Source organism: Brachyhypopomus gauderio, chromosome 8 (genome assembly GCF_052324685.1).
Source record: "Brachyhypopomus gauderio isolate BG-103 chromosome 8, BGAUD_0.2, whole genome shotgun sequence".
Taxonomy (NCBI): domain Eukaryota; kingdom Metazoa; phylum Chordata; class Actinopteri; order Gymnotiformes; family Hypopomidae; genus Brachyhypopomus; species Brachyhypopomus gauderio.
The window spans coordinates 1,137,427-1,164,528 of NC_135218.1; the positions used below are offsets into that span (position 1 = coordinate 1,137,427).

The 27,102-nt window shown below is 39.0% G+C and overlaps 1 protein-coding gene and 1 long non-coding RNA gene across 3 annotated transcripts; one reads left to right on the forward strand and one right to left on the reverse strand.

The window, feature by feature from the left end:
* Positions 1–100: 100 nt before the first annotated feature.
* Positions 101–4,043, reverse strand: LOC143521155 (uncharacterized). Its single transcript, XR_013132679.1, has 2 exons — positions 3,818–4,043; positions 101–3,677 (listed from the first exon to the last, which is right to left on the reverse strand). It is a non-coding gene; the product is annotated as an uncharacterized LOC143521155 (long non-coding RNA).
* On the forward strand, positions 3,243–26,908 carry vapb (VAMP (vesicle-associated membrane protein)-associated protein B and C). Of its 2 annotated transcripts, none has more exons than XM_077013722.1 (6): positions 3,243–3,547; positions 17,877–18,029; positions 21,603–21,706; positions 21,961–22,041; positions 25,201–25,383; positions 25,505–26,908. In XM_077013722.1, the coding sequence occupies exons 1-6, from the start codon at positions 3,490–3,492 to the stop codon at positions 25,664–25,666; spliced, it is 741 nt and encodes a 246-aa protein (XP_076869837.1). In that variant the 5' UTR covers positions 3,243–3,489; the 3' UTR covers positions 25,667–26,908. The 2 variants fall into 2 exon arrangements, with proteins under 2 accessions (XP_076869837.1, XP_076869838.1); XM_077013723.1 differs by having other exon boundaries at positions 3,244–3,547; positions 25,204–25,383.
* Positions 26,909–27,102: the final 194 nt, after the last annotated feature.

Below are 27,102 nucleotides of genomic sequence, written 5' to 3' on the forward strand. Positions count from 1 at the left end.
TTTGCAAGTTCTCCCACTTAGAAATCATGGAGGGTCTAACATTCTCATCTTAGGTGTAATTACAGAGGTCAAACGTTTCCATGTAGTTTTTCACCAGGTGTGCACACATTGCAGCAGGGATTTTAGCCCATTCTCCACACAGATCTTCTCCAGATCAGCCAGGTTTCTGGGCTGCTGCTGAGAAACATGAAATTTGAGCTCCCTCCAAAGGTGTTCTATAGAGTTTAGGTCTGGAGACTGGCTAGGCCACTCCAGAACCTTGATATGCTTCTTACGGAGCCACTCCTTGGTTATACTGGCTGTGTGTTTTGGGTCATTGTCATGTTGAAAGACCCAGCCATGACCCATCTTCAAAGCTCTAAATGAGGGAAGGAGATTGTTCCCCAAAATTTCACAATACATGGCCCCGGTCATCCTCTCATTAATACAGTGCAGTCGTCCTGTCCCATGTGCAGAAAAACACCCCCAAAGCATGATGCTTCCACCCCCATACTTCACATTTAGAATAATAAGTGGAGTGGAAATTGACTTTTTTTTTTGAGACAGACTAATAGATTTTTTAGGGCCAGAATTTTTGGTGATTGGCAGGTGTTCAAATACTTATTTGCAGCAGTAACACACAAATAAATTATTTTAAAAATCATACATTGTGATTTCTGGATTTATTTATTTATTTATTATTATTTCTCTCACAGTGGACATGCACCTAAGATTAATAGTTCAGACCCCTCCATCATTTCTAAGTGGGAGAACTTGAAAATAAGTATTTGAACATCCTGCAACTTTGCCTCACTATATACTTGCTTTTGCATGTGTATACATAGACATTCTGTCCTATGTTTTCACTGAGTTCCTTAGCTAGATCAAGCAAACAGCACTGTCAAAGCGCTGGACCCTTCAGCCTTAGATTTTCTCTGCAGTACTGGTGAAGAATTCAGAATGTATACTAGATCTAACATGCATATAGAATGACATGTCACTTGTGTTGGATTCTTCTCTTGGTTGATAGAGAAGCAGTCTTAGGCTGGTCCTGAGAAAGCATTGTGGACAACTTAAAATTTCCCTCAATAAATCATAATCATAAGGCACATTAGTTGTATGAATTAATGCTGGTGTAGTTTAAATATGTTTAACTTGCATTGCAATATTTACAAAATGCACTAATTTAGATTTCAGTTAATCAGTTGGAGTGTTTTTATTATAATTATTAAATTTTTGTCATGATTGCAAACCAAATGTCTCAAAAACAGCTTGTGCAAAAGGGACAAGTAAACATAAATGAAATAAAATGGCATACATTCATATTTGAGTCTGTGTGTGACTTTTCATCTCATAGCAGTACACAAAACATCGGATCAGTTTTCTCCTGCCAATACTGATATTAGTCACAATGTAACAAAGAAAGAAAACTGATCAACAGGTGTGATGATAGTGAGGGATTGAGATTGATCAACAGGAGTGACGATAGTGAGGGATTGAGATTGGTCAACAGGAGTGACGATAGTGAGGGATTGAGATTGATCAACAGGAGTGACGATAGTGAGGGATTGAGATTGATCAACGGGTGTGATGATAGTGAGGGATTGAGATTGATCAACGGGTGTGATGATAGTGAGGGATTGAGATTGATCAACAGGAGTGATGATAGTGAGGGATTGAGATTGATCAACGGGTGTGATGATAGTGAGGGATTGAGATTGATCAACGGGTGTGATGATAGTGAGGGATTGAGATTGATCAACGGGTGTGATGATAGTGAGGGATTGAGATTGATCAACGGGTGTGATGATAGTGAGGGATTGAGATTGATCAACGGGTGTGATGATAGTGAGGGATTGAGATTGATCAACAGGAGTGACGATAGTGAGGGATTGAGATTGATCAACGGGTGTGACGATAGTGAGGGATTGAGATTGATCAACAGGAGTGACGATAGTGAGGGATTGAGATTGATCAACAGGAGTGACGATAGTGAGGGATTGAGATTGATCAACAGGAGTGACGATAGTGAGGGATTGAGATTGATCAACAGGAGTGACGATAGTGAGGGATTGAGATTGATCAACGGGTGTGACGATAGTGAGGGATTGAGATTGATCAACAGGAGTGACGATAGTGAGGGATTGAGATTGATCAACAGGAGTGACGATAGTGAGGGATTGAGATTGATCAACAGGAGTGATGATAGTGAGGGATTGAGTAACTGGTGTGAGAGGAGTGTCAGCTGGAGAGGAGTGGCTAATATTTCTCAGTTATATATATACATGGATGTATAAACATGACACTTCTAATATGCAAGACTCTTTGGCATCATACTCTGCCAAATACTCACTTATAATGATGTTGATCGGTGTAAAATTGCCATTCAAAGTTTGTAAGTATCCCTAAGCTCATATGGGTGGGACAATACAATTTATTCTTCTTCCAGAAACTACAGTTCTCCACTACATTACTTGGGATAAGTATGCTATTTTGCATCAGTTCTAGTGAAATGTAAAATGTTTACCATCATGCATAGAAATAACTTGTGCAATGGGAAATAACTTGGGTTAAATGATGTGCATGTTGGTAGTACTTCAGTATACGCAAGGTTGGTTTAGTCTCAGTGAGCTTTTATAAAAAGGTTTATATTATTGACTGGATGAATTCCGCAGCTGTGGTGGCTTTGGGCATGACTGATGTCATGTGTAATTCTGAAGAGCATCTCCAACCATAACATGCATCTAAAATGTAAAATAACCCATACAGTAAAGATTGATGTATTGTGCCTCAAAGCATCAGTGTAGCCTTGACTCAAATAATGAAGCACCACAAACTAAAGTGTTTGGGCTCAGTAAGTTGGGACACAGCTGCATATAACTATGTGCCTTTTTATTAAATTATATAATTTATGTTAACTCGTGTTGTGTGCCCGAGGTATATATTGGATATATTTTAATCTTGATTGCAAAGCTAAACTATTAGTACTTTATATAGGAATCTCTATAAAGTAATGAGAGACTATTCCAGGCTGGATATTGAAAGCTTTTGTATTGTGTTCTATCTGAAAACTAAAACTGAAAACTGTATCAGTGATTTTAGTGGCAGTCCACTAGTCCACCATATATAAAACATTATATTCTGTATAGCTACCTTAACTACAAAAGTCCGATAACGTGATACATTTACCTGCAGCGTCGGTGTGAGATAAATGACACCCTTGTACATGGGGGCTTAGATATCCGGAGCTAACGCGTCTCCACTCCGCCGTCGCGGCGTGGCTGTTGCAGGGATTATGACGTCACGCGCAGCCTCTCTTTCCTGCTGCATCACAACAGTGTGAAGTAGCCGAGCAGCTCCAGCCGCGCCGGGCCTCGCTTCAGTGGTCGAGCCGCTCCATACGTCTCATTTATTTTCTACACCAGTAGATATAACAGTCGCGCGTAACACACTATAACAACGAGTGTGTGAGGACGTTTAGTTTACTGAAGTTACGACGAACGCTAGGATATGGCCAGGCCAGAGCAGGTCCTGCTTCTTGAACCTCAGCACGAACTGAAGTTCCGAGGTGAGTGCAGGACGGGCGGGCGGCGACAGCTGCTCCTGCGGGCGGCGACAGCTGCTCCTGCGGGCCTGTCCGCGGGTGAAGGCGCGTTAAGGAGGGGGTCTGTGATGGCGTACATGATGGGCCTCGGTGTCTGTAAGAAATGTGGGACGCGGCGAATGTCGTCTGTTGGTTAGCTAGGTAGCTAGCTAGTTGGCTAGCGAGGCTGACATCAAATGCCCTTCACTTCAGGGGTTTAATAGCGAAGCAGGCGCCCAGCTAGCGAACACTCACCCCGCACAGCCACAGCGCGTCCCCGGCTCGCCCAGCTGTCATGTAGGCCCCAACACGCCTGTCATTTAGAGCTCATACACACAGATACAGTAGCTTTAGTTCCCCAGGCTTTCTAGTACATGCATTTAACGCTGTGTTTATTCAGATGTCTGTGGTTATAAATCGATACTTACATAACGGATATTAACTACGGAATAGTTAAAACCCTTCTCGATGATTTCTTGATCACGGCTACAACCAACTTATAGCTGGGAATGTTCAACATCTGTAACCTTGCTGCATATAGCAACTGATGCATCGCCAAATCTGTTTCTGTACGCAGTACCAAGTAAATATATTGTAAAATTTCGTGATCACCTAGTCGAAGTGAATCTACGTATTTCGTTTGTGAAAATCCTAAAATAACGGTACTTTACCACAAGTTAGTTGTATCTTAGTCATGTTCGCCCTTATTGCCACGCCTAAGTCAGTAGGTAATTGACATGATTGAGTTAGTAACAGCGGTACCGTTATAGAGACATTAGGACAGTTGATGACTCTATAATGCGCAGTTAAACTGTCGCTATATGGGGCAGCTATGCACAATATCGAAACTTTGCGCTACAGTAAACGATATTACTTGTTAATTTAGCTATAGCAACCTAGTATAAATGCGACTAACCAACGATTTATACCATGGAATTTACAGCAATTTTGCAGACGGATAACTGGTGACATGGTTTATGTTGGTTAAAGTATTCAGTTGAATTTTGCTTTGCTGAATTGGAATGGCATTCTAAATGCTGGTCACCTAGTAGTTTTCTTGAATTTATCAGTGATCACTAAAGTTATATGAAATAATGTCGGTGGGCATCTAGGCTCCTCAAGTAGAGTGCATGACATTGTCGTCGTCCCCCCCACCCCCGTGGCTGGGTGTGGCAGTGGATTAGTTAAACCTCTGTATACACAAAGTCATGTAGATAGTAAAGTATCCTCATGTCGACTTCCAAAATGTTCTTGGTTGAACCCATTTTTTAATTAATCTTTCCCCACCCTGTACTTGAAATCTAAAAAATAAAGGGATTGGACAATGAAACACAAACCTGTCATTTTAGTGTGGGATGTTTCATGGCTAAATTGGACCAGCCTGGTGGTCAATCTTCGTTAATTGCACCAGTAAGAGCAGAGTGTGAAGGTTCAATTAGCAGGGTAAGAGGCTCAAAAGGAGCGCAAATCTTGTGCTGTGGATAATGTGAAACATGTGGTGTTCTGATGAGTTCACCGTTACTATTTCCCCCACATCCCCACTGTGGAGTTACCGACAGACAGTTTTGGTGGAAACAGGAGAGTTGAGGTGCACATTTAATTCAGCTGTGATTTGGGCAGCCGTGGTTTTATGTTTTTTGGATACAGTCTGGGTTAACACCCGAACATCCCTTTCAGACAGCTTCCTCTTGCGTCCACAGTTAATCCTGTTGGATGTGGTTCTTCCTTCTTAGTGGTATGCTGACGTTACCCTGGATACTGTGGCTCTTGATACATCACAAACACTTGCTGTCTTGGTCACAGATGCGCCAGCAAGACGTGCACCAACAATTTGCCCTCTTTTGAACTCTGGTATGTCACCCATGTTGTTGTGTATTGCAATATTTTGAGTAAAACTGTGCTCTTACCCTGCTAATTGAACCTTCACACTCTGCTCTTACTGGTGCAATGTGCAATTAATGAAGATTGGCTACCAGGCTGGTCCAATTTAGCCATGAAACCATGAAACGGTGACAGGTGTTTCATTGTCCAACCTATATATATATCAATCAATCAGTTTATTTGTATAGCGTTTTTCACAACACATGTTGTCACAAAGCGCCTTACAGGATTTAAAAGGTTAACAATACTACGGGTCCAGAACCCTAATGAGCAAGCCAAGGGCGACAGTGGCGAGGAAAAACTCCCTAAGATAGTGGGGAATAGGAAGAAACCTCGGGAGAACCAAGACTCAAAAGGGAACCCATCCTCCATTGGGCGGCCCGTTAACACACAGATTACACAAAATACAGACAAATACACAAGTCACACACAAATCACACAATCAGACTAAGTAAAGGTAAAAATGAAAGTTCTGGGTTATGATATTGTCACTGTAAATGTCTGTTGATGAACGCCAGGCTTTCATTCCGTGTCGGAGCAGCGATGCTGGTATTGTAGGCTCCGACTGCAATGTTACTCTCCAGGTGAACCTCGGAGAAAAGATACGAGATGTAGTAAATATGTAACAGATTAATCAAAGGCCAAACTAAACAGATGAGTCTTTAATCGAGTTTTAAACATTGAGACTGTGTCTGAGTCCCGAATAGAGGCAGGAAGATTATTCCACAATTGTGGAGCTTTAAAAGAAAAGGCTCTTCCACCTGCTGTGATCTTTTTGATCCTAGGAACAGTTAATAACCCTGCGTCCTGCGAGCGAAGTGAACGCGCTGGGTTATATTGTTCAATAAGTTCACTAAGATAGTCTGGAGCTAAGCCATGCAGCGTTTTATATGTTAATAAAAGTATTTTATAGTCAATACGGAATCTAATTGGCAGCCAGTGTAATGACGATAGTACGGGACTAATGTGATCAAACTTTTTAGTTTTTGTTAAAACTCGTGCTGCTGCGTTCTGAACCAGCTGGAGTTTGTTTATCGATTTACCAGAACATCCAGCTAGGAGACTGTTGCAATAATCTAAACGAGAGGATATGAATGCATGGATTAGTTTTTCTGCATCACTAATATTTAATATGTTTCTAATTTTGGCAATGTTGTGCAAGTGAAAGAACGCTACCCTAGTTATATTATTAATATGTGTATCGAATGAGAGATCTGGGTCTATTGTGACGCCCAAGTTCTTTACCTCTGCGCTGGGGGTTATAGTAAAAGAATGTAGATTCAATGCTGCATTATGTATCTTGTCTCTCGCAGCCCTAGACCCAACTATTATCAATTCTGTTTTATCGGCATTTAGTGCTAGAAAGTTACATGCCATCCAATGTTTTATCTCTTCTACACATTTCTCAATCTTACTGTTTGCGCCTAAATCATCGGGTTTTGCCGATAAATATAGCTGAGTGTCGTCTGCGTAGGAATGGAAACTGATGTCATGCTTATGCATAATTTCGCCTAAGGGTAACATGTACAGTGTGAATAGAAGTGGTCCTAGGACTGTCCCTTGTGGGACACCATATTTAACCTGCACAGATTTAGAGGTTTTATTATTAACACTTACACATTGGAAGCGGTCAGTTAAATATGATCTAAACCAGGAGAGTGCGACATCCAGTAAAATGTTGTGGTCTACAGTATCAAAAGCTGCACTAAGATCCAACAGTATAAGGAACGAGACGAGCCCATTATCGGCCGATATTAGTAGATCATTCACTACCCTGAGTAAAGCTGTTATATAGCATATATATATATATATATATATGGGGTGGGACGCGATAAAAAAAAAAATTTATCAGAAGCTTTGTAATTAATCGCATTTTAATCGCATTTCAGTATTTAACATGAGTAATATTAATTTAAGTTTGAATGATGAATGCATCAATGATATAAGCATAAACTTCAACATCTTGTTTATTTTTCCACCAGTCTACTACACAGACCAATAGATGAGTGCAGAAAACAGAGCAAACAGTTTTCAGAACACTGGAAAATTAATGCTCCTTCCCCTATTTTTGAGGGGTGTTTCTTTATACGACCACATCGTTACGGACAACACAAATAACGCGGCAAGTTTAAACGCCTCCGCCACTCGCGTGAGGTGTGCGGAGTTGCGCGCTACGGTCACTCGCGAAAGTTTAATCAGTCTTAATGGTCCAATGAAGGTCATTTCAAAACCAGGACATTTCCTCACTTAAAAAAAACCCCGGACGTCCGGGACAGTATGTGAAATACGGACATGTCCCGGGGAATACGGACGTTTGGTCCATACTAGGAATACATTTAGCAGCTAAGTTATCATTACTGACCTGCGCGTTAGCCCCAACATGATTTGTGTTGAGGTGGTAACGAAGGGTGGAAGTGCTCCTGTGATAAGCGAACTCCTTCCTGCATAAAGTGCAAATAACACTATTTGTGTTTGTACTTCCATTTGGAAGTTTGTTATATTTAAATTTCCCATCCACCAGCGTAGCCTCTTCAGTCATCTCCATCATGACCTTATTGTGCGTCCATATAATCTATGTCTGGAACTCGTGCATTGAGAAACGTTCCATGGTGCAAAAGTGTCTCATGTGTTAAATGCGTTAAAATCCGTAAATTTTTTTAGTTTATTTTCCCTGTAATTAATTAATCAAAATTAATGCGTTAAAGTCCTATATATATATATATATATATATATATATATATATATATATATATATATATATATGCTTAATTAAGTCCTACACAAATTCTAATTTCTGGTCATTTCCATTTCTATTTTTGCTCCTTAATAGTACAAACAACTATGAACATGCTCTTTCCAGAGGTTCCACTGTAAACTTAATCTAAAAACTTCCATGAATCATGCAGCACATTTTCAACAGTCAAGAGTATGTATACATGAAACATGACCTACTACTGCTTGCTATCACATTAAACACATTTTTGGTTGAACAACAAAATTAACACATTCATAGCTCCGTATCCTCATTTTTGCAAAGTAGAAACAATTTTTGCTGCACGTTTCTCATATTATACCCTTTTTTTTTTTTTAAATACAGGAATTACATTTACTGTTGTGTATATTTGGTTAGTGTAGATTTTCTGCAGTTATTGTAGCATGTATGAAGTAGACTTTTTTACTAGCACCTATATACTGAAAATGCAAGCTCAGCCATTTCTTGTCCGCCATCTTTTATGTACTGTTTTTTTAAAAAAGGCCACTGATTTCAGTTGTGTAGTTTTTGCAACATGCCATACCTCCTACATACGGTACACAGGTACTGCTCTCCTTACTAATTTCAGCAGTGAGAATAAGTGACAAAGAACTAGTCAAGTTTGAAAGGGCAACTCCACAAAAATGTTCAGACCTGAAAAAAACTGTGGCGAATACCATGGTATTACAGTCATGCATGTCTCATTTCTACATATAGGTGTGATGGTCTAGTGTCCCCATATTTTTTTATAGTGCATTTAGAAATCTCTGCCACCAGAAGGCTACATTAAAATTTTCTGATCTTGTTTCATTCAGATAATGTAAAAACTCTGAATATACAGTGCCTTCGAAAGTATTCAGCCCCTTTGAACTTTTCAACCTTTTGCCACATTTCAGGCTTTGATTTTTTGTGAAGAATCAACAAGTGGGACACAATCGTGAAATGGAATGCAATTTATTGGATATTTTAAACTGTCTTAACAAATAAACAAAAGTGGGCCGTGCAATTTTATTCGGCCCCTTTACTTTCAGTGCAGCAAACTCATTCCAGAATTTCAGTGAGGATCTCTGAATGATCCAGTGTTGTCCTAAATGACTGATAATAAATAGAATCCACCTGTGTGTAATCAAGTCTCCGTATAAATGCACCTGCTCTTTGATAAACTCAGGGTTCTGTTTAATGTGCAGAGAGCATCATGAAGACCAAGGAACACACCAGGCAGCTCCGAGATACTGTTGTGGAGAAGGTTAAAGTCACATTTGGATACAAAAAGATTTCCCACACTTTAAACATTTCAATCATATTGAAATGGAAGGAATATCAGACCACTGAAAATATACCAAGACCCGACTGTGCCTTTCTCAAGGAGAAGAGACCAGAGATGCAGCCAAGAGGCCCATGATCACTCTGGATCAAGTGCCGAGATCTACAGCTGAGGTTGGTGAGTCTGGCCATAGGACAACAATCAGTCATACACTGCACAAATCTGGCCTTCATGGAAGAGTGGCAAGAAGGCCATTTCTCCATAATATCCATAAAAAGATATCCATTAAAAGTCGCATTTAAAGACACACCAAATATGTGGAAGAAGGAGCTCTGTTCAGATGAAACCAAAATCGAACTTTTTGGCCACAATGCAAAAGGATATGTTTGGCCTAAAAGCAACACAGCTCATCACCCTGAAAACACCATCTCCACGGTCAAACATTTTCAGTTTTGTATTTGTTAAGGAAGTTTAAAATATCCAATACATTTACTTCCACTTCACGATTGTGTCCCACTTTTTGATTCTTCACAAAAAAATTTTTTATATCTGTTTGAAGCCTGAAATGTGGCAAAAGGTTGAAAAGTTTGAGGGGGCTGAATACTTTCGCAAGGCACTGTATCTCTACAGTTTCACCTCACATTTAGGTTGTGTACTATGAGCACACGGTCTGTGTCCCTTAAACAGTGGACATTTTAAGTTTTGTTTAGCCTACATAATTACACTGAGTGACCTCATAGAGGAATTTTCTAGCAATTTTGGTATTCATCCAGATCCTGTTTGTGATGTTAAATTCTTGCAAATGTTTCTTTTGAAAAGTCTTGTGTTTTTATGCCAAGTATGACAGATTAGATGAACACAATATTCTCCCAGATAGGCTAACTGATTTTCTAAGCCACCATAAACATATACACAGACATTCAGTTCACTTTACCTTTCCTGTACATTATTTCACTGTTAATTAGTACTCTGTAATATGGTTGGATCATTTATACCAGTGGTCCCCAAACTACGGCCTGCGGGCCGGATACGACCCGCCTCCACATTTGACCCGGCCCCCTTACCCCCACCCCCAGGGAAAAAAAAATACTGCTCCTTGTGAAAGAGAATGTAATAATGGCGAAAAGATTAGGTAAGAGAAAAATTGATTCAGAATGCAGGGTATTTAACCTGCAGTGGACAAACGATTTATTTTTTTTTTTGTTCAATGCAAAGAAAAGGCTGTTTGTCTCATCTGTCAAGAGGCGCTGGCGGTATTCAAAGAATACAATCTACGACGGCACTATGAATCCCGTCACAAAGACCAGTATGATAGTTTAACAGTTTGTGTGCCCGCATTTGACCTTGCAAAGTTAAAAAGTGGACTGTTAGCTCAGCAGAATACATTTGTACGCCAAGCTCAGCTGAACCAGTCATCTGTTCGGGCCAGCTTTCGGGTTGCTCAAATTATAGCAAGCAGCGGTAAACCTTTCACGGATGGAGAGTTTGTTAAGAAATGTTTGAATGCTGTCGCGGAGGAAGTGTGTCCCGAGAAGAAAGATGTCTTCAATGCAGTGAGTCTGTCAGCGAGTAAAATCACCAGACGCATCGAAGAAATCTGGGGTAATGTGTATGCACAGCTGCAGCAGAAGACAAAAGAATTTGACTTTTTTTCATTAGCATTGGATGAGAGCACGGATGTGCAGGACACAACACAGCTGGTAATTTTCATTCGTGGAGTTAACGCAAACTTTGAGATGAGCGAGGAGTTGGCAGGCCTCCAAAGTCTCAAAGGGACTACAACGGGGGAGGATATTTTCGGCAAAGTATGCCAAACCATGGAAGGCTTAGACCTGGACTGGTCAAAGCTTGCCAGCATTACGGCTCCTAGTATGGTGGGCGCGTCTCGGGGTCTAACAGGACAGGCCCGGGCACGGTTGAAGCGCTCACACTACCCAAACAAACCGTGCTTCGGCAAGGAACCGGGCCCGGATCACAGACCCTAGTGTGAGTACGCCCTAATTCACCAGCAAGCACTGTGCTGCAAAGTGTTGAAGTGGGATTCTGTCATGAAGGTTGTGGTGTCATGCATAAACTTAATCAGAGCAAAGGGACTTAAACACATGGAGTTCCAACAATTGCTGTCTGCGCACGGCGACGTGCTGTATTACACAGAGGTCCGATGGCTGAGCCAGGCCAGAGTTTTGAGGCGTTTTTACGAGCTGCTACCCGAAATTAACGCATTTCTTCATTCAAAAGACAAAACGGTCCCAGAGCTGGTGGACCCAGAGTGGAAATGGCACTTGGCATTTTTAACAGACGTGGCAGAAATTCTGAACAGCCTTAACTTACAGCTACAAGGCCAGGGGAAACTCATTTGCGACATGTATTCCCACATAAAAGCATTTGAGGTGAAACTAGCGCTGCTTTTGGAGCAAGTGAAAAAGCACCACTTCGTCCATCTCCCTGCTACCCAAAACCTCTCTGCAGAGAACCCAGCGGTCCCGTTCCCAACTGAAAAGTGCGTGGAAGCACTGGAAATGCTCAAAAGGCGGAGTTCGGTGTACGATTCCGTGAACTACATGTTCATGCAAAAGAAATCCGTCTTTTCCAAAACCCCTTTGGTGCCGACATCAATGAAGCCCAGCCTTCTTATCAGTTTGAGTTGGCCGAGTTACAGAACTGTGATGTTCTGAAAGACGCGTTCAAGCCCAAGTCTTATTGACTTCTATGCCGCACTCCCAAACGACACGTACCCTAACATAAAACACGCAATGAAGATGTCCACACTTTTTGGAAGCACATATATCTGCGAACAAACATTTTCGCACATGAAACTCCTGAAAACTTCGATGAGATCAAGATTGACCGATGAACATCTGCATCAGTGTTTGAGACTGGCTATGACTAGAATGGAACTTAACATTCAATTTCTCACCAGCCAAATGCAGGTCCACAGTTCACACTGATGAACATGCATAGGTAACCTCACTGTTCTGACTTGAATCAGTCATTCTGAGTATAAACAAATATAATCATAAAATCTACTGGGATAAAATCCATAAAAAATGTATTGTGCTGTGTAGGTCACAAGGAAGTTGATGAGAGAGAAAGGTATCTACAAGCCTTCTAGAACCTACAAAAGGATTATAAGGAAGGAACATGAGAACTTTGAGAGACTACTCATATGAGTAATTTAAGGAAGAGATTCTGCTCTGACAACTTTACCTGTTAAGATGTGCACGACACAACAGGAAGTTAATGTTCCACAGACTTTTTTTTTCTGTGAAGAACCCAGAGAGCATTCTTTGGTTTATTTCATAAATAGTGTTATTTATTTTGATAATGGTGTTATTTATTTCGTAAATAGTCTTATTTATTTTGTCAGTGGTGTTATTTTTTTTCTTAAATAGTGTTATTTAGTTTGTTAATAGTGTTATTGTTTATTTCTTGACTTTTTTTGTGTGAAGATCCCAGAAAGTGTTAATTAATGTTTGGTTATGTGTCGCTTTCTGAAAACAATAAATGTTGCAGCACCCCTGTGATTGTCAAACTTTTCTGTTTCAAACTGACCCCGGCCCCCCCATCAGAGAAGAGTAAAGTTATTTGGCCCTCGCAGAAAAAAGTTTGGGCACCCCTGATTTATAGCATATAAATGATCTATTTAGCCTTATTATTGCTTTAAAGAACAGAAATCTTGATCCCACAATTCTCAATAATTATCAACCTATATCTAACCTTTCCTTTTATAGCAATATCATTGAAAAAGTTGTTAATCTAGTTGAATCATTGTCAAAGTAAATTTGAAGACTGAAGATAAATGACACTTCAGTCTGGTTTCAGTAGTAAATGGTAGTAAATGACCTGAGATTGAATAAGGATGCAGGCAAACTCTCAGTCCTTTTTCTGCTAGATTTAAGCGCCACTTTTGACACCGTTGATCATGAAATACTTCTTGATCGACTACAGAGCTGGGTAGGCCTTAGTGGCTTAGTCTTAGACTGGTTTAGATCATATCTAACTGGGCGTCATTACTATGTTGCATTAGATACCTCTTCCTCCACATGTCAAAAATAACGTGTGGCGTCCCCCAAGGATCAATTCTTGGGTCTTTACTGTTCAACCTATATATGCTTCCGTTACCACATATCATTAACAAACATGGTATTAGTTATCATCAATATCCAGATGACTTTACATTTACATGTAAAGTAACTTTACATTAACTCAACTTTACATTTCTCTAGAACCTAAAGCCCTAAAATCAATTTGCTCACTGTTTGACTGCATAGATGATGTACAGACATGGATGTCTGACAATTTTCTGCAATTAAATAAAGAGGAGAGGTTCTTGTTCTTGGTAGTGATTCACAAAGAATGATGTCCAGACTTATTTAAATCATGACTACATGCAAGACAGCTTATTTTCACCTCCGAAACATCGCTAAGGTCCGAGATATGCTCTCTCCTGCATCCTATGCAAGATCTCCTGTTCCATCTTAATTACTTTATTACATTATGTTGTCTATAATTTTATAATTTGTCACTTTATTACATTATTTTATTGTTTGTTTCCTTTGTTACATTATTTTATTGTTTGTTTCCTTTGTATCCAATTTCTTTTAATATTTTCTTTTTGTCTTTGCTTCCTTTTAATGTTTTTTTAATTTATTCTGTAAAGTACTTTGAGTTGCATATATGTATGAAAGGTGCTTAACAAATAAAGATTATAATTAATTTAGATGACATCTGTTTTATTTACATTATAGATATTATTCTTTACAGTAAATATGTAATGTAGCATTTTAAGTTTTGAGACAATCAACATCAAGTAATGCAAATCAGAAAAGTCACAATATGAATCATTAATTATCAAGAATTATTATTACCTTTTATTAGCTATGTTCCACCATGTTCACAGGCATGAAATGGTGTTGTTTCAAAAATGTGACCATGTGCTTCTATTTCAGTATTCAATTCGTTTGTTTTAAACTCGAACTGATCAGCTCAAAACTGGATAGTTGTCCGACACATTTTAATTCATTTGCATATAAAAAAAAAACATAGTCTTGTCCTCTGAAGTGTGTTTTTCCAACTATTACTATTCTGGCTGCTTTGTTCTTATGAAACTTGTTTTTGCAAAATGAAATTGGCATGAAATCAGAATGTTGTAACGTACTTGCGTCATGGGAATATTGATAGGAATTTTTTGGTACAAATGAAATCACATAGTCTGTTAATATTTTTGGTTCTGCATCTGGTACAGTGCAACAAAGGTATAAAACTGCTATAATCTCTCAGTGTGAATCTGACTTGAGAGTTACACAGTCATCTGTCTTTTTGCACAGTCATCTGAGTTTTTATTTAAATTTAAAGCATAAATTTTCACTGGGTTTTTGTGGTAGGCAATTTAATACACATTTGTCAAACAAACTTAATTCTGAGTTCTTGATTCCACTAGCATACAATTAGAAGTCTTTTGCCTGTAATTTAAGGGAATGTAGGTCCTCCACAGAACCATATTAGTGTATGAAAATAGTTACGATCTTGCACCATTTTACCTCATAATACTTAAATTCAATGTATGACATTTTTGATTTGTATTCAACAAAATATGTCCACAGTAGTTGCTCTTGATTAATTACACTAATGATGCATGCGTGGAAAATGGCAACCTTCATTTGTAGCATATAGCATTGCGTGATTTTAGTTGCAGCCTTAAACTTTCAGCATTTATATTTTTGCCTTTGTGGGTGACTTCACGGTTGTTGCTGATATAGCGAGTTTCAGTGGAAAAAAAATATTCCAATCTTTTTTTAACCAAGTGCAGCAGAACTTTTCTGGGTGTAAATAGAGTGCGTTGTTTATGTCATAAATCAGTACTTTGTTAGTGTTTTCTAGTTAGCTAAAGGAACATTTAAAAAGTTGTGGTGTGACTCGTATTTGACATTCTTTTGGATCAGTTTTTGGAAAATCTGTGAAATGCTAACTTGTTTGAAATAGTTTGAAGAATTCAATTGCAATTCTAATATTAACCTTTTCTTTTTAACCTCATCATATCACAACATATTAATATTAAATAAAAATCTTTTAAAATATTCTTCTTATGATATTTAGACTACATTATTTATTCTGTGTCCATTCGTGCTACGTCCCTGCCTATACACTCCATAGCTGTGCACCGAGAGATGTTCTGACTCAATGATCAGATGTAATGGACATCAGCTGCCAGAAATGTGACTGACTAGACAGACGTTATAGGATTTAACAAATGGGCATGAGTCAGACTCGCATCCTGCATATTGTCCACCTTTCTTGCCTTGAACAAAAGTGAGGAGCTATGGCTTAAATAACTTCTACATATGGTATATATACTGAGTGTATGGTATACACTCAGTACAAGTACTCAGTGCAGTGCATTGAGTGTACTGTTAACATGGATTATGTACTAAGGACACTTTTAAAACTCAGAATGTGTACCCTGTGCTGTGTAACTGAAGGGGAGAGAGAACCAAATGAAAAAGTCTCTATTATACAGGTACAAGCTCAGATTCTATAGTGTGGAACAGAAATGGACACTAGGGTGAGCGATTTGAGTTGAAGACGCACTTAAGTCGCCTCCAAAAAGACTTAACTTGAAACTCATCCCTAATGACACTCGACTTGTTTCGGACTCGGTAGCTCCCAGTTTGAAAAAGGTTGGTGACCCCTGATATGTGAGTGTTTATATTGAGACATTACTATCTACAAAGTCCAAGTACTAGACAGTGATGTTTATAGGCCAGCACAGAGCAAGATCCCAAGAACACTTGATGCAAATACGAAGAACTTTCTGATTCATGAGACAACACATTTGCATACACACACACAAACCAACAAATGGACATCATATACTTACCATGTAGCATCAGTTATTGTGATGGCAGTCATAATAGACTAAGACCAATTTTATTATATGTGAAGAAACAGATGCTGATTTTCATTTAACAGTTTGTTAAATGTGAGCTACAATATTTTATATAATATAACTTGTCTTAAAAATGCTTAAACATTTAGACTATGTTCAGCGGTTTGGTCAGTGGCTAATATATACAATATTTGAGCCTACACTGACTCTACTAATAGCCCACAAGTTGAAAAAGCATTGGGTATAGTGTCAAAAGTATAGAACATAATTCAAGTATTAAGTGAAAAGACCAGATATTGCAGTCAGTTTTCAAGACATTTTCTTGTAATTCTTTTGTAAATAATAAGTATGGAAAGTCTTGTAGTAGTTGTAGTGGAACTTTTGTTCTTTTTGCTTCCATTTACTTTGACAAATTCAGGAAGCTGTATAATGCATAGAGCTGTGTGCAGGGCGATGGCAGTAGCACATTTGGCGTCTGGCACTCAAAGCACGATTCAACAGCACAATACCATCTGTTGTTTCTGTACAGCTTGCATGGGATCACTTGAGTAATGTTAAGGTTCCATAAGGGTAATTCTAGACCAGTTCAACCAACTGTTGTCCATTGGTTTCTCAGATTTTGATACTATTTATTGAATGGGTGGTGAACATATTGAGACCAAAAAAACATTTGCATACATTTTTGAAAATGTATATTTATTTTGTTTATTTGTTTTAATGAAGCCATGATATTTTTAGGTTAGTATACGCCCCCTATTTCGACCCCTGACCTGTATGTTCAAATTGATTGCAGATGGAGTTAAAATTTATTGCCACCCTGAGTGCTCTGATACTTCAGACTCTATCTTCCTTCCCTGTTTCTTCCCGGGCAGTATATACGCATTCTGTGAGGTGATGAAATGAAGAGCTGCGTCACCACAGAGCTGCACTGGGGCGGCTCCGTACATGGGAACTGGTCTTGTGACTCCCGATTCCCAGGCTATAACTGAGGTGCCCCTGAGCAAGGCACCTAACCCCAACTGCTCCCCGGGAAATTTTTTTTTTTACATTATATAAGTATTTTAGCAACAAAATTGACTTTTAATTCCATCTGTACTGAATCTCAACATTCTACTGTGGGCAGGGGTCAAGATTCCTGTAAGGGTGCACCATGGCAAAAACAAATCATGTATAAGGTATTGGAGCAGCACATATCGACTTTAAAATTGGAATTTTTTTTTTCAAAAATGTTTGGAATTTGGGGGTGGGGGGAAGGAGATTTTTTTGTTTAGATTCTTTCCTTCACCAAAATGTCACGTTTCAGGTCTTCCTCCACCAATCCACCAAATATCAATCTGAGATACCAAGAGACAGCTCCTGGCTAAACTGGTGTGGAATTTGGCTATCAACTGGAAGTGTTCTACTGCATGTTTTCACTGTTTCAGTCATTCCTATTTGAAATATTGTGTGGATTAAACTAATTGGATATACAGTATAAAGGTATTGCATCGGTAAGTCAAAAAAACTGATTATACCTTCATTATGTTTTTAGGTCCATTTACAGATGTGGTAACCACAACCTTGAAGCTTGCTAACCCCACAGAGAGAAATGTGTGCTTTAAGGTGAAAACAACTGCACCACGCCGCTACTGTGTACGGCCGAACAGTGGAGTCATTGATGCTGGAACCTCGATTAATGTGTCAGGTAAATGTGTTGGTGTGGACTTACAAGCATTTACATGCATACTACACAACTGAATAGGGCTGCCATGATTAGTCGACTAGTCACGACTATGTCGACTACTAAAATAGTCGACGACTAATTTATTAGTTGATGCGTCGTTTTTTTTCCTCTCCAAACTGCTGCGACAGTTTCCACTGCTGCGTCTGCGTTTCTGTCCTTGACGCACATGCGCAGTTTAGTGGAAACTGGGGTAGACAGTTGACGACATCCCAGGACGTTATACAGACAGGCTCTGGTATCGTGGCTACCCGGCTACGGAACTCAAAAGTGCGGGATAATTTTCCGTAGTCGGGTTCCGAAACGCGTGCAATATCTGCAAGTCAGAACTTGCCTTCCACGGCAGCACAACCACGTACCTGAAGCATGTTGTGGCTACTTGTGACAACGATGAATAGGGACCGTCATCTCTGTAATCTAAATTGCTCGTTAGCTGCTAAAGTTACCATAAACAGAGTGTTAACTTAGTACTTACTTATCGCAGGGTTGCCAACTTTTTTTTCGGCGTGAGATATCGGATGTGTGGTGTGTGAGCGTGTGAAGACGGTCAAATGCGTGTCTCACTCTCAATGTGTGAGAGTTGGCAACCCTGCTTATCGTGGTAACTGTAAAAGTTAACATTAGTGATGACGATTGGTTTAATTAGCCTTAGCACGCATTCGTGTATTCTCTGTAACGTCAGTGAGACCAAAACTTTATTTTTGTGAATAACTCCTTTGTTTCAGGTCCCTACCTAATTTGATTTAAATGTAGCGAAGTTTGATGCCAGAGACGAATGAAAGAAAGAAAAACCTAAAAAAAATTCTTTATTAATGTAGGCCTATTTATTTTTGTGTTTTTTAAGGCAGTGCCTTATCCTTATTTTAATAATTGTTTGTTGCAACAAGCTGCATATTTCATTAAAAGTTTATTAAAGGTAATTGTTTTTATTTTTAGTTATAGCTGAAATCTAATGATGGTTATATAATAGCAGTTGCATTCTAGTGTGATAAGCTGTATGTTTTATATTCAATTAACGTACAATCCAACTAGTCGACTAATCGTAAAAATTAATCGGTGATTAGTCGACTATTAAAATAATCGTTTGTGGCAGCCCTACAACTGAATCTGACCTAATTAGCTAATAACAGGAAGAACTGTTGAAGCATGGACTAATTCTGTAAATTAGCTGAAATTCGGGACATGTGGACCTAGTGCTGGGCGGTATGACAAATTCAACATCACGGTGTTTTTCAAAATTGACGGGTTTTCCTCCCATGCATGATGTGTTAACTGTATTGACTGCAAAATAATTACTGCAGTAGAGTGGTTGAGTACCCTATTCCACTGTTGGAAAAATGTATCCACCTAAGTATTACATGTAATACAGATTTGCATGATCAGTTTTCAAATGGTAGCCCTAAAGTAGTGAATGAATAATATAGCATGACAGCAGTAAAAATGCAAAACCTTTTATTAAAAATTTTTTTTTCAGACATCATGAAAACTGTAGGTTTATACAACTTATGTGAACCAACTACACTAACATTATAAATTGCACACCAGTTTGTTAATAACAAATAAGAGGTATTTAGAGAAAAAGTAGACAGGGCTGTTTGTCAGTGGTTGTATTGTGCCTTTAATTACATAACATAATATTTAAACAAATAAATAATAACAACAGTGGTCGAATACTGGGGAGACGGTACCATCTCTTTTAATGTGATAAAAAGCGAATTATTTCGAATCATTTCGACCATATATGTTTGTATAAATATGTAACTTAATTAAGCTGAAGGTGCTGGTGCCTTGAAAGTTCCCTACAAGTGCTTGAATTCCACCTTATAAAAGTGTATGAACCCTGCAAACATTACTTAGCACAAAACATAGCGCTGAAGAGCGGAACATGCGAAGATACAAAAATCGAGAGGTGCACGACCTCGCAATGCAACAGTGGAGCCACCGCAATTGTGTCATTTTTGCTGCGCGGACCCTGGCACCAGTTGCTTTACAGGTGGTGCAGCAGATTGCTCTTGTTACCAACAACCGCGACACTTTTGGCTCAACGGCGTTTGCAGTAAGTGACTGTTTGGTCCACGTCCGACCTTTAGAACCCTATGTACTTCCTGACAACAGACATGGCTCCTTTCTTTGGCAAAATATCCTTTGGGGCATCATCTTTTACTTCAATGTAAAACACAATCCTGTGTAAAAAATAAAAATCCTCACAGGGACAGAGGAGTTGAGAAAGGGAGGATTGTTGTAATGTTGAAGTCCTCATTTGCATTGAGAATTTATTTTTTTTGCGTTGAGCTGCATTTGAGATTTATTTCCGCTGGGCAGTGGAACATTAGCTTTACTTACTGGCAGAGGGAACTGCTGCTTGAAAAAGTCAACAATGGAATCTAAAGGTGACCTGCAATAGTCGCTGATTTGACTATAGTCGACTATACCCCCTAGTCAACTATGAATGTCATAGTCGATTGTACCATTCTAACTGCCAAATGAGCGGAGATGAACATGCAACAGGATAGTCAGCATCTGCCGAGATTATAATAATGGCTACTAAAAAAACTTCAAAAGTGTGTCGTTTGCTTTTTAAACCTCGTTACTTGAACCTTTCCTTATAATTTTTTTGCTGTTGTATGGCAATTTTTTTATATTTTCAGGCAGGCATATTTTATTTAAATTTTTTTTGACATTTTGCACAGTGCCTGTCTGACAGTTCGATATGCGCACTGCGTACTGACGGTGACTTTTTTTTTGTTAATGTTCTCTAACGTTTCATTAAAAAATAAATAAGTGTGACGCGTGGCGGAGCGGCGAAGGATGAGACACGAATCCTCGCTTACGACAAACGTCACTTTTATTCTATACAAATATCTGAGGAGCAGACTGAAAGCAGCATGAGCGAGGCGAACGTTTTACACTTGCCGACGAAAATAACGGCAAAAGATCGGGAAAAGCAGTATATCGGTACACTACAGGAAAGCGGGGGTAAACTTTTTTTTTTTTTGTTTTCAGTGTTTTATTGTTTCACAATGATGGGTTCATACATGTATTTCCAACAAGTTTAACATTTCTAGTACCAGCCCATCACGCCGAAAAAAAAATCTAGTTTATTTACCTCTGATCCAGACCCCCCCCCCCCCCCGTCAACAATTTACACTTGCCACCTCCTCCATGTTCAAATCTCACTCCAAGCGATCTTGAAAAGTTGGCAACCCTGAAATAAATAGGTAAATAGATAATTAAAATGGATTACTAAATAGAGGAAACCATTCAACATTTACTCCCTATTGCAATGTAATCACAAAAAAAGCAAAAACACACCGCAACTTGCATCGCAATTTTTTTGAAAAACACCCGCAACATCAAACATATAAAAATCTAAATATCATGTGCAAGAGACACACAGAAGAGACTAAGGGGACTAGATTATACAATTTTAAATTATGATGCACCTTCAAAGCAATTTCTTGCTTTAAGCATTGTGCAAGTGTGTGTGTACACATGTGCATGTTTAAATACTGTTTTTATGGCTGTGTGTGTTTACAGTGATGCTGCAACCATTTGATTATGACCCCAATGAGAAGAGCAAACACAAGTTTATGGTGCAGTCTTTAATGGCTCCACCACACATGACTGACATGGAGGGAGTGGTGAGTACTGATCTAGGAACAGTGAAAGAGCTTCTGAGTTTCCTTCATTCTCCTATATGTCCTATATGTGGACAGTAGATCTAAAGTGATGATTCTTTTAAATATAACATTTTTCCTGTAGTCACTCAGTCCAACACCACATATATCTGGTGTGAACTGTACAGATGTGTAAATCACTTGCTGCCTCTGTCCTTCCAATGTATTCATCTTTTTCACATGTTTCTTGTTCTCCTTCGGTTCCTCCTCTTGTTCAGTGGAAGGAGGCCAAACCAGAGGACCTAATGGACTCCAAATTGCGGTGTGTCTTTGAGATGCCAAATGAGAATGAGAAAACGGTAACTGTGATCCTTTTCATCTCCTTAAGTCATAAATGTATTAATGACTGTCCGTCTGAACAATAAAATGACTTCTTCAAATCTATGCAATATACACTATATTGCCAAAAGTATTCTCTCACCTTCCTTGACTCACATATGAGCTTAAGTGACATCCCATTCCTAATCCATAGGGTTTAATATGACGTTGGTCCGCCCTTTGCAGCTAGAACAGCTTCAACTCTTCTGGGAAGGATGTCCACAAGGTTTAGGAGTGTGATTATCGGGATTTTTGGCCATTTTTCCTGAAGCGCATTTGTGAGGTCACATACTGATGTTGGACAAGAAGGCCTGGCTCTCAGTCTTCACTGTTAATTTATCCTAAAGTTGCTCTATCAGGTTGAGGTCAGATCTCTGTGCAGGCCAGTCAAGTTCATCCACACCAGACTCTGCCATCCATGTCTTTATGGAACTTGCTTTGCGCGCTGGTGCACAATCTTGTTGGAAGAGGATGGAGTCAGCTCCAAACTGTTCCCACAAAGTTGGGAGCATGGAATTCTATACTGAAGCATTCAGAGTTCCTTTCACTGGAACTAAGGGGTCAAACACAGCTCCTGAAAAACAACCAACCCCATAATCCCCACTCCACCAAACTTTACACTTGGCACAATGCAGTCAGACAAGTACCGTTCTCCTGGCAACAGCCAAACCCAGACTCATCCATCAGATTGCCAGATGGAGAAGTGTGATTAGTCACTCCAGAGAACGTTCCTCCACTGCTCTAAAGTCCAGTGGCGGTGTGCTTTACACCACTGCATCTGATGCTTTGCATTGCACTTGTTGATGTATAGCTTGGATGCAGCTGCTTCCATGAAGCTCTCTTAGCTAATCTGAAAGCCACATGAAGTTTGGATGTCTGTACTGATTGGGTTTGCAGAAAGTTGGTGACCTCTTTGCACTATGCGCATCAGCATCCATTGACCACACTCTGACAGTTTACCTGGCCTACCGCTTCAAGGCTGAGTTTCTGTCATTTCCAAAACGAAACCCATTCTTTCACAAATGTTTTTAATGCCTGCATGCGTAGGTGCTTAATTTTACAAACCTGTGGCCATGGAAGTGATTGGAACACCTGATTCCGATAATTTGGATGGGTGAGCAAATACTTTTGGCAATATAGTGTATATCAAACATTCTTTTGTTACCTAAAGCCAATCGTATTAATAGACTTTCAAACTAAGACCCCAAACTCAAGATTATCGAGATGATCTAGGTAGTTGTAAAAGGTGCTATACAAATAGTTGGATTGTAACATTTGGATTAAAGTGAGTTATACATTAATGGATGTGTTAACTATTTGTGTGTCATTTCTAGGCTTGTCACGATACTAAGAATTACAACTTCGATACGATACTTAAAAAAATATTGAAATTCGATACCATTTTCGATACCAAAGTCAGATACGGTGCTAATTTCCGTTTTAAAGCCTTTTCATTTTTTTTATAAACAAACAAATGAATGTTGCTTTGTGTTTGAAAATGCTTGAAATTGTAACTTCATTTCACAACAAATATCTGTCTGACTGAACAGTTCTTTTGTGTTAACAAATACGAGCATCTTGTAATTCCAGGATGAAACATGAGAGAACGTGAAGACGTTACGATTGGGCGTTTTAAAAATAAACAACCATTAAATAATGTGATAAAAAAGCGAATAATTTCGAGTACATGTATAAATATTTAACTTATCCCAACAAACATGCGACGTCAGAAAGACGTTAAAATCAAGTCTGTATCACGTCGGTCAGTCCAGACCCATTTTTGCATGTCTGGTGGACGTTCAAAACTGGTTCAAAATCTGACAGTGTGACTAGGACCTTAACATTTTAACTTAACATGAACGTCTATGACGAGTTTTCTATCTGAACGTCTGACTAGGACCTTTATTGGATGTCAGGACGTGCAAAAACTGCAACTGAACGGCAGTAATAGACGTTTAAAAAAGACGTCGCTAAAACTTTCATTCTGGCTTTTCAGTGGACGTCTTTTGAACGTCTGATAAAGTGTCTTTGCTCGTGCTGGGAAATATTGAAATGGACCTTGAAAGTGACATACAAGTGTTTGAATTCCACAAGGTGTATGAACCCTGCAAACATGACTTTGTTCATCGCGCTGAAGCGCGGCGCATGCGAGGTCGTGCACCTCTCGAATTTTGTAACTTCGCGCGCCGCGCCTCAGTGCAATAAACAAAGTCATGTTTGCAGGGTTCAATTCAAGCCCTTGTACCAATATTTCCCAGCTCGTTAAACTTAATTAAGTTAAATATTTATACATATACTCGAAATGATTCGAAATATTGCGCTTTTAATCACATTATTTAATGGTTGTTTATTTTCAAAACGCCCAATCTTAACGTCTTCACGTTCTCTCATGTTTCATCCTGGAATTACAAGAGGCTCGTATTTGTTAATGTAATACAAGAAAACTGTTCAGTCAGACAGATATTTGTTGTGAAACAAAGTAGTTACAATTTAAACATTTTCAAGTACTTTAGCCTAAATTGCAGCACTTTTCAAACCTGAAACACACTGAAACACAAAGCAGCATTAAAATTCATCAGATAAGTGTTCATTCCCCTGTTTTGAGGGGTGTTTCTTTTATACTACCACATATAGTTTCGGACAACACTGCAAAGCGGAAAGTATAAAGCCTCCACCGCTCGCGGAGGTTCGCGCGAGGTGCGCGCGGAGTCGAGCGCTATGGTCACTCAACCAGGCTTTAGCGCCCTTCGTTGAAATGTTCCAAAAGCACCGCTTGCAAACTGGCTTGTTCATGTCCTTCGGTTTTCTATCTGTATCCGCTTCGAATCCAACAGCACTGTGTTTGCTTTAGCTGCCATTTTAGCATTACAAACTGTCCTGTGCATTACGGCAGCTTGGGTGGGTCAAACGAAAGTGCATTTTATGTAAAAAGAATCGATACTTAAGGGAAACGAGTATTGTACCGTTTCAGAATGTTCAGTATCGATACGTATCGATATATCGATTTTTTTTTTGACAACACTAGTCATTTCTAATATGGATATTTTTAGATTATATAGAGATTATGTATTGTACTATGTGTTGACTACATGCATGTTTGTGTATGAATGCATTTTTGTGTGAACATCTATGTGTTTCAGCAGCATGATCTAGAGAGCAATAAGGTGATGTCCTCTAGCCTTTTAAAATCTGAGTCCTCCACGTTGTCCATGAAGTCAATGGTGTCCAGTCTGGATGACGGAGAAGTGAAGCGCATCATGGAGGAGTGCAAGAGGCTTCAGATGGAGGTGCAACGGCTACGGGAAGAAAACAAACAGATTAGGGTAAGAAATATCGTAGGAACAGGGAGTAAATATCAGAGCATATATAATAAATGAGCAAGTAATAAAAATTACTATAAAGTCCTTGGTAATTTATTCTCCATTTACTCTGATTCCTCCACAGGAAGATGATGGTCTGCGAATGAGGAAGAGTACAGTGATGACAACTCAACATTCCTCACCCTCGTCAGTCACAGTGAAGGAAGAAAGCTTGAGCATCAAAGTGATTGCTCTAATCGTGTTGTTCTTTGTCATCGGAGTCATCGTTGGGAAGTTGCTCTTGTAAAGATTAAGACAGAGCAGCTAGAGCATGCATTGTGAATGAAACAAACTAACAAAACCAAGTAACGAAGGCAGATTTTGTTTGATTGGAATGCCATATCATTTGGGTAGTGTTGGATAGCAGAAATATGTAAAATTAAAAAGGAAATAATTCTAATTTAATTTTATGTGCAAAGATCCATCCAGGGGGATAAAACCAACACTGTTTTTAGCATAAAAAGTAATGATGACATTTTGGCCTTCATCCCAAACTATTTTAGGCACAGTATGAAAAAGATAATAAAACACTTGGAGAAACAAATTATATTTCTCTAAGCATTTCTGTAATACGAGATATAAAACTGCTGTGAAGTGAGTGGTGTTTATTGCATTCTTTTTATATTAAGGCCAGAAACTGCAAGCTTATTACGTGTAGTGACACTAAAAGCCCTTAGGCACATATGCATCCATCCTTGAGCTCAAACCTCTTTTATGACATAATTTATTTTAAGGAGGTTGTGAGTAAAGAACAGGGCTTTAAATAATCAACAGGAGAAATAATACACTTCTGATTTTCAGCTTTGCACAGACGGAGTTCCCTGTCGTTATGATTTATATTTTAATATTTTTTTCTCTTTTTTTCCCCTTTTGACAGTTAATAGATGTGCAAGTGCATGTTTCCAGCAATCGCAAAACAGTTATTTTGTCGAGTTGCTTTTGTAGTTAAAATTTTGCTTCATTTCAGCCCTTAGTACTGCGGACTCATTCATGCGACATTTAAATGTAATATGTTTTTATTTGTTTTAGCTAAATTATAATGTTGCGCCCTCCCTCCTAAGCTCTGCTCTAGTTCCAGATCACTGAAAGCTGGTTTGTTTAGGACCTTTTGCTTTTTGATGCTCATCAAAAAAGACTTTCTCAAGCCAGCAGCTGCTCCCTCTTCACTCTTCCTTTCAACATTATGTGCAATATTGGGAAAATCAAAATGCAGTTTTTCAAAACCACTTGTTTAGTGGCCTGCGAACTGTTAACACGTTTTCAAGCCATGCATATTGTTTCTCTTGCAACAAATCCATCAGGGACGTGTCATTTCTGTTTGTATGTTATACTGGTTTATCCTGTTGTGTTGGGCTTTAAGACACTGTCCTAACTAACCACAGTTTTACCCACCTCTTATTTTTTCATGCCCTCTGTTTGGTGATTTGAATTGAATTACATTATGAATAAAGCTTTTATTGCACAGCACTGTTTCAATGAAGGAAATGCACTGCTTGTAAGGAATGTTTCAGTATCTTCCTTTTGTTGTCTTCCTTCCAGTTTGTTCTTTCACTTAATATTTCTCACATGAATCAGGACATTAACAAATTCTGAAAGGGACCATTTTGTGACCCGATATATTCTTGTCTCATAGTTTTTTGAAGGGGTTTGTGGGGGTTGTACTTTCTGTTTCTTCTTTACTTC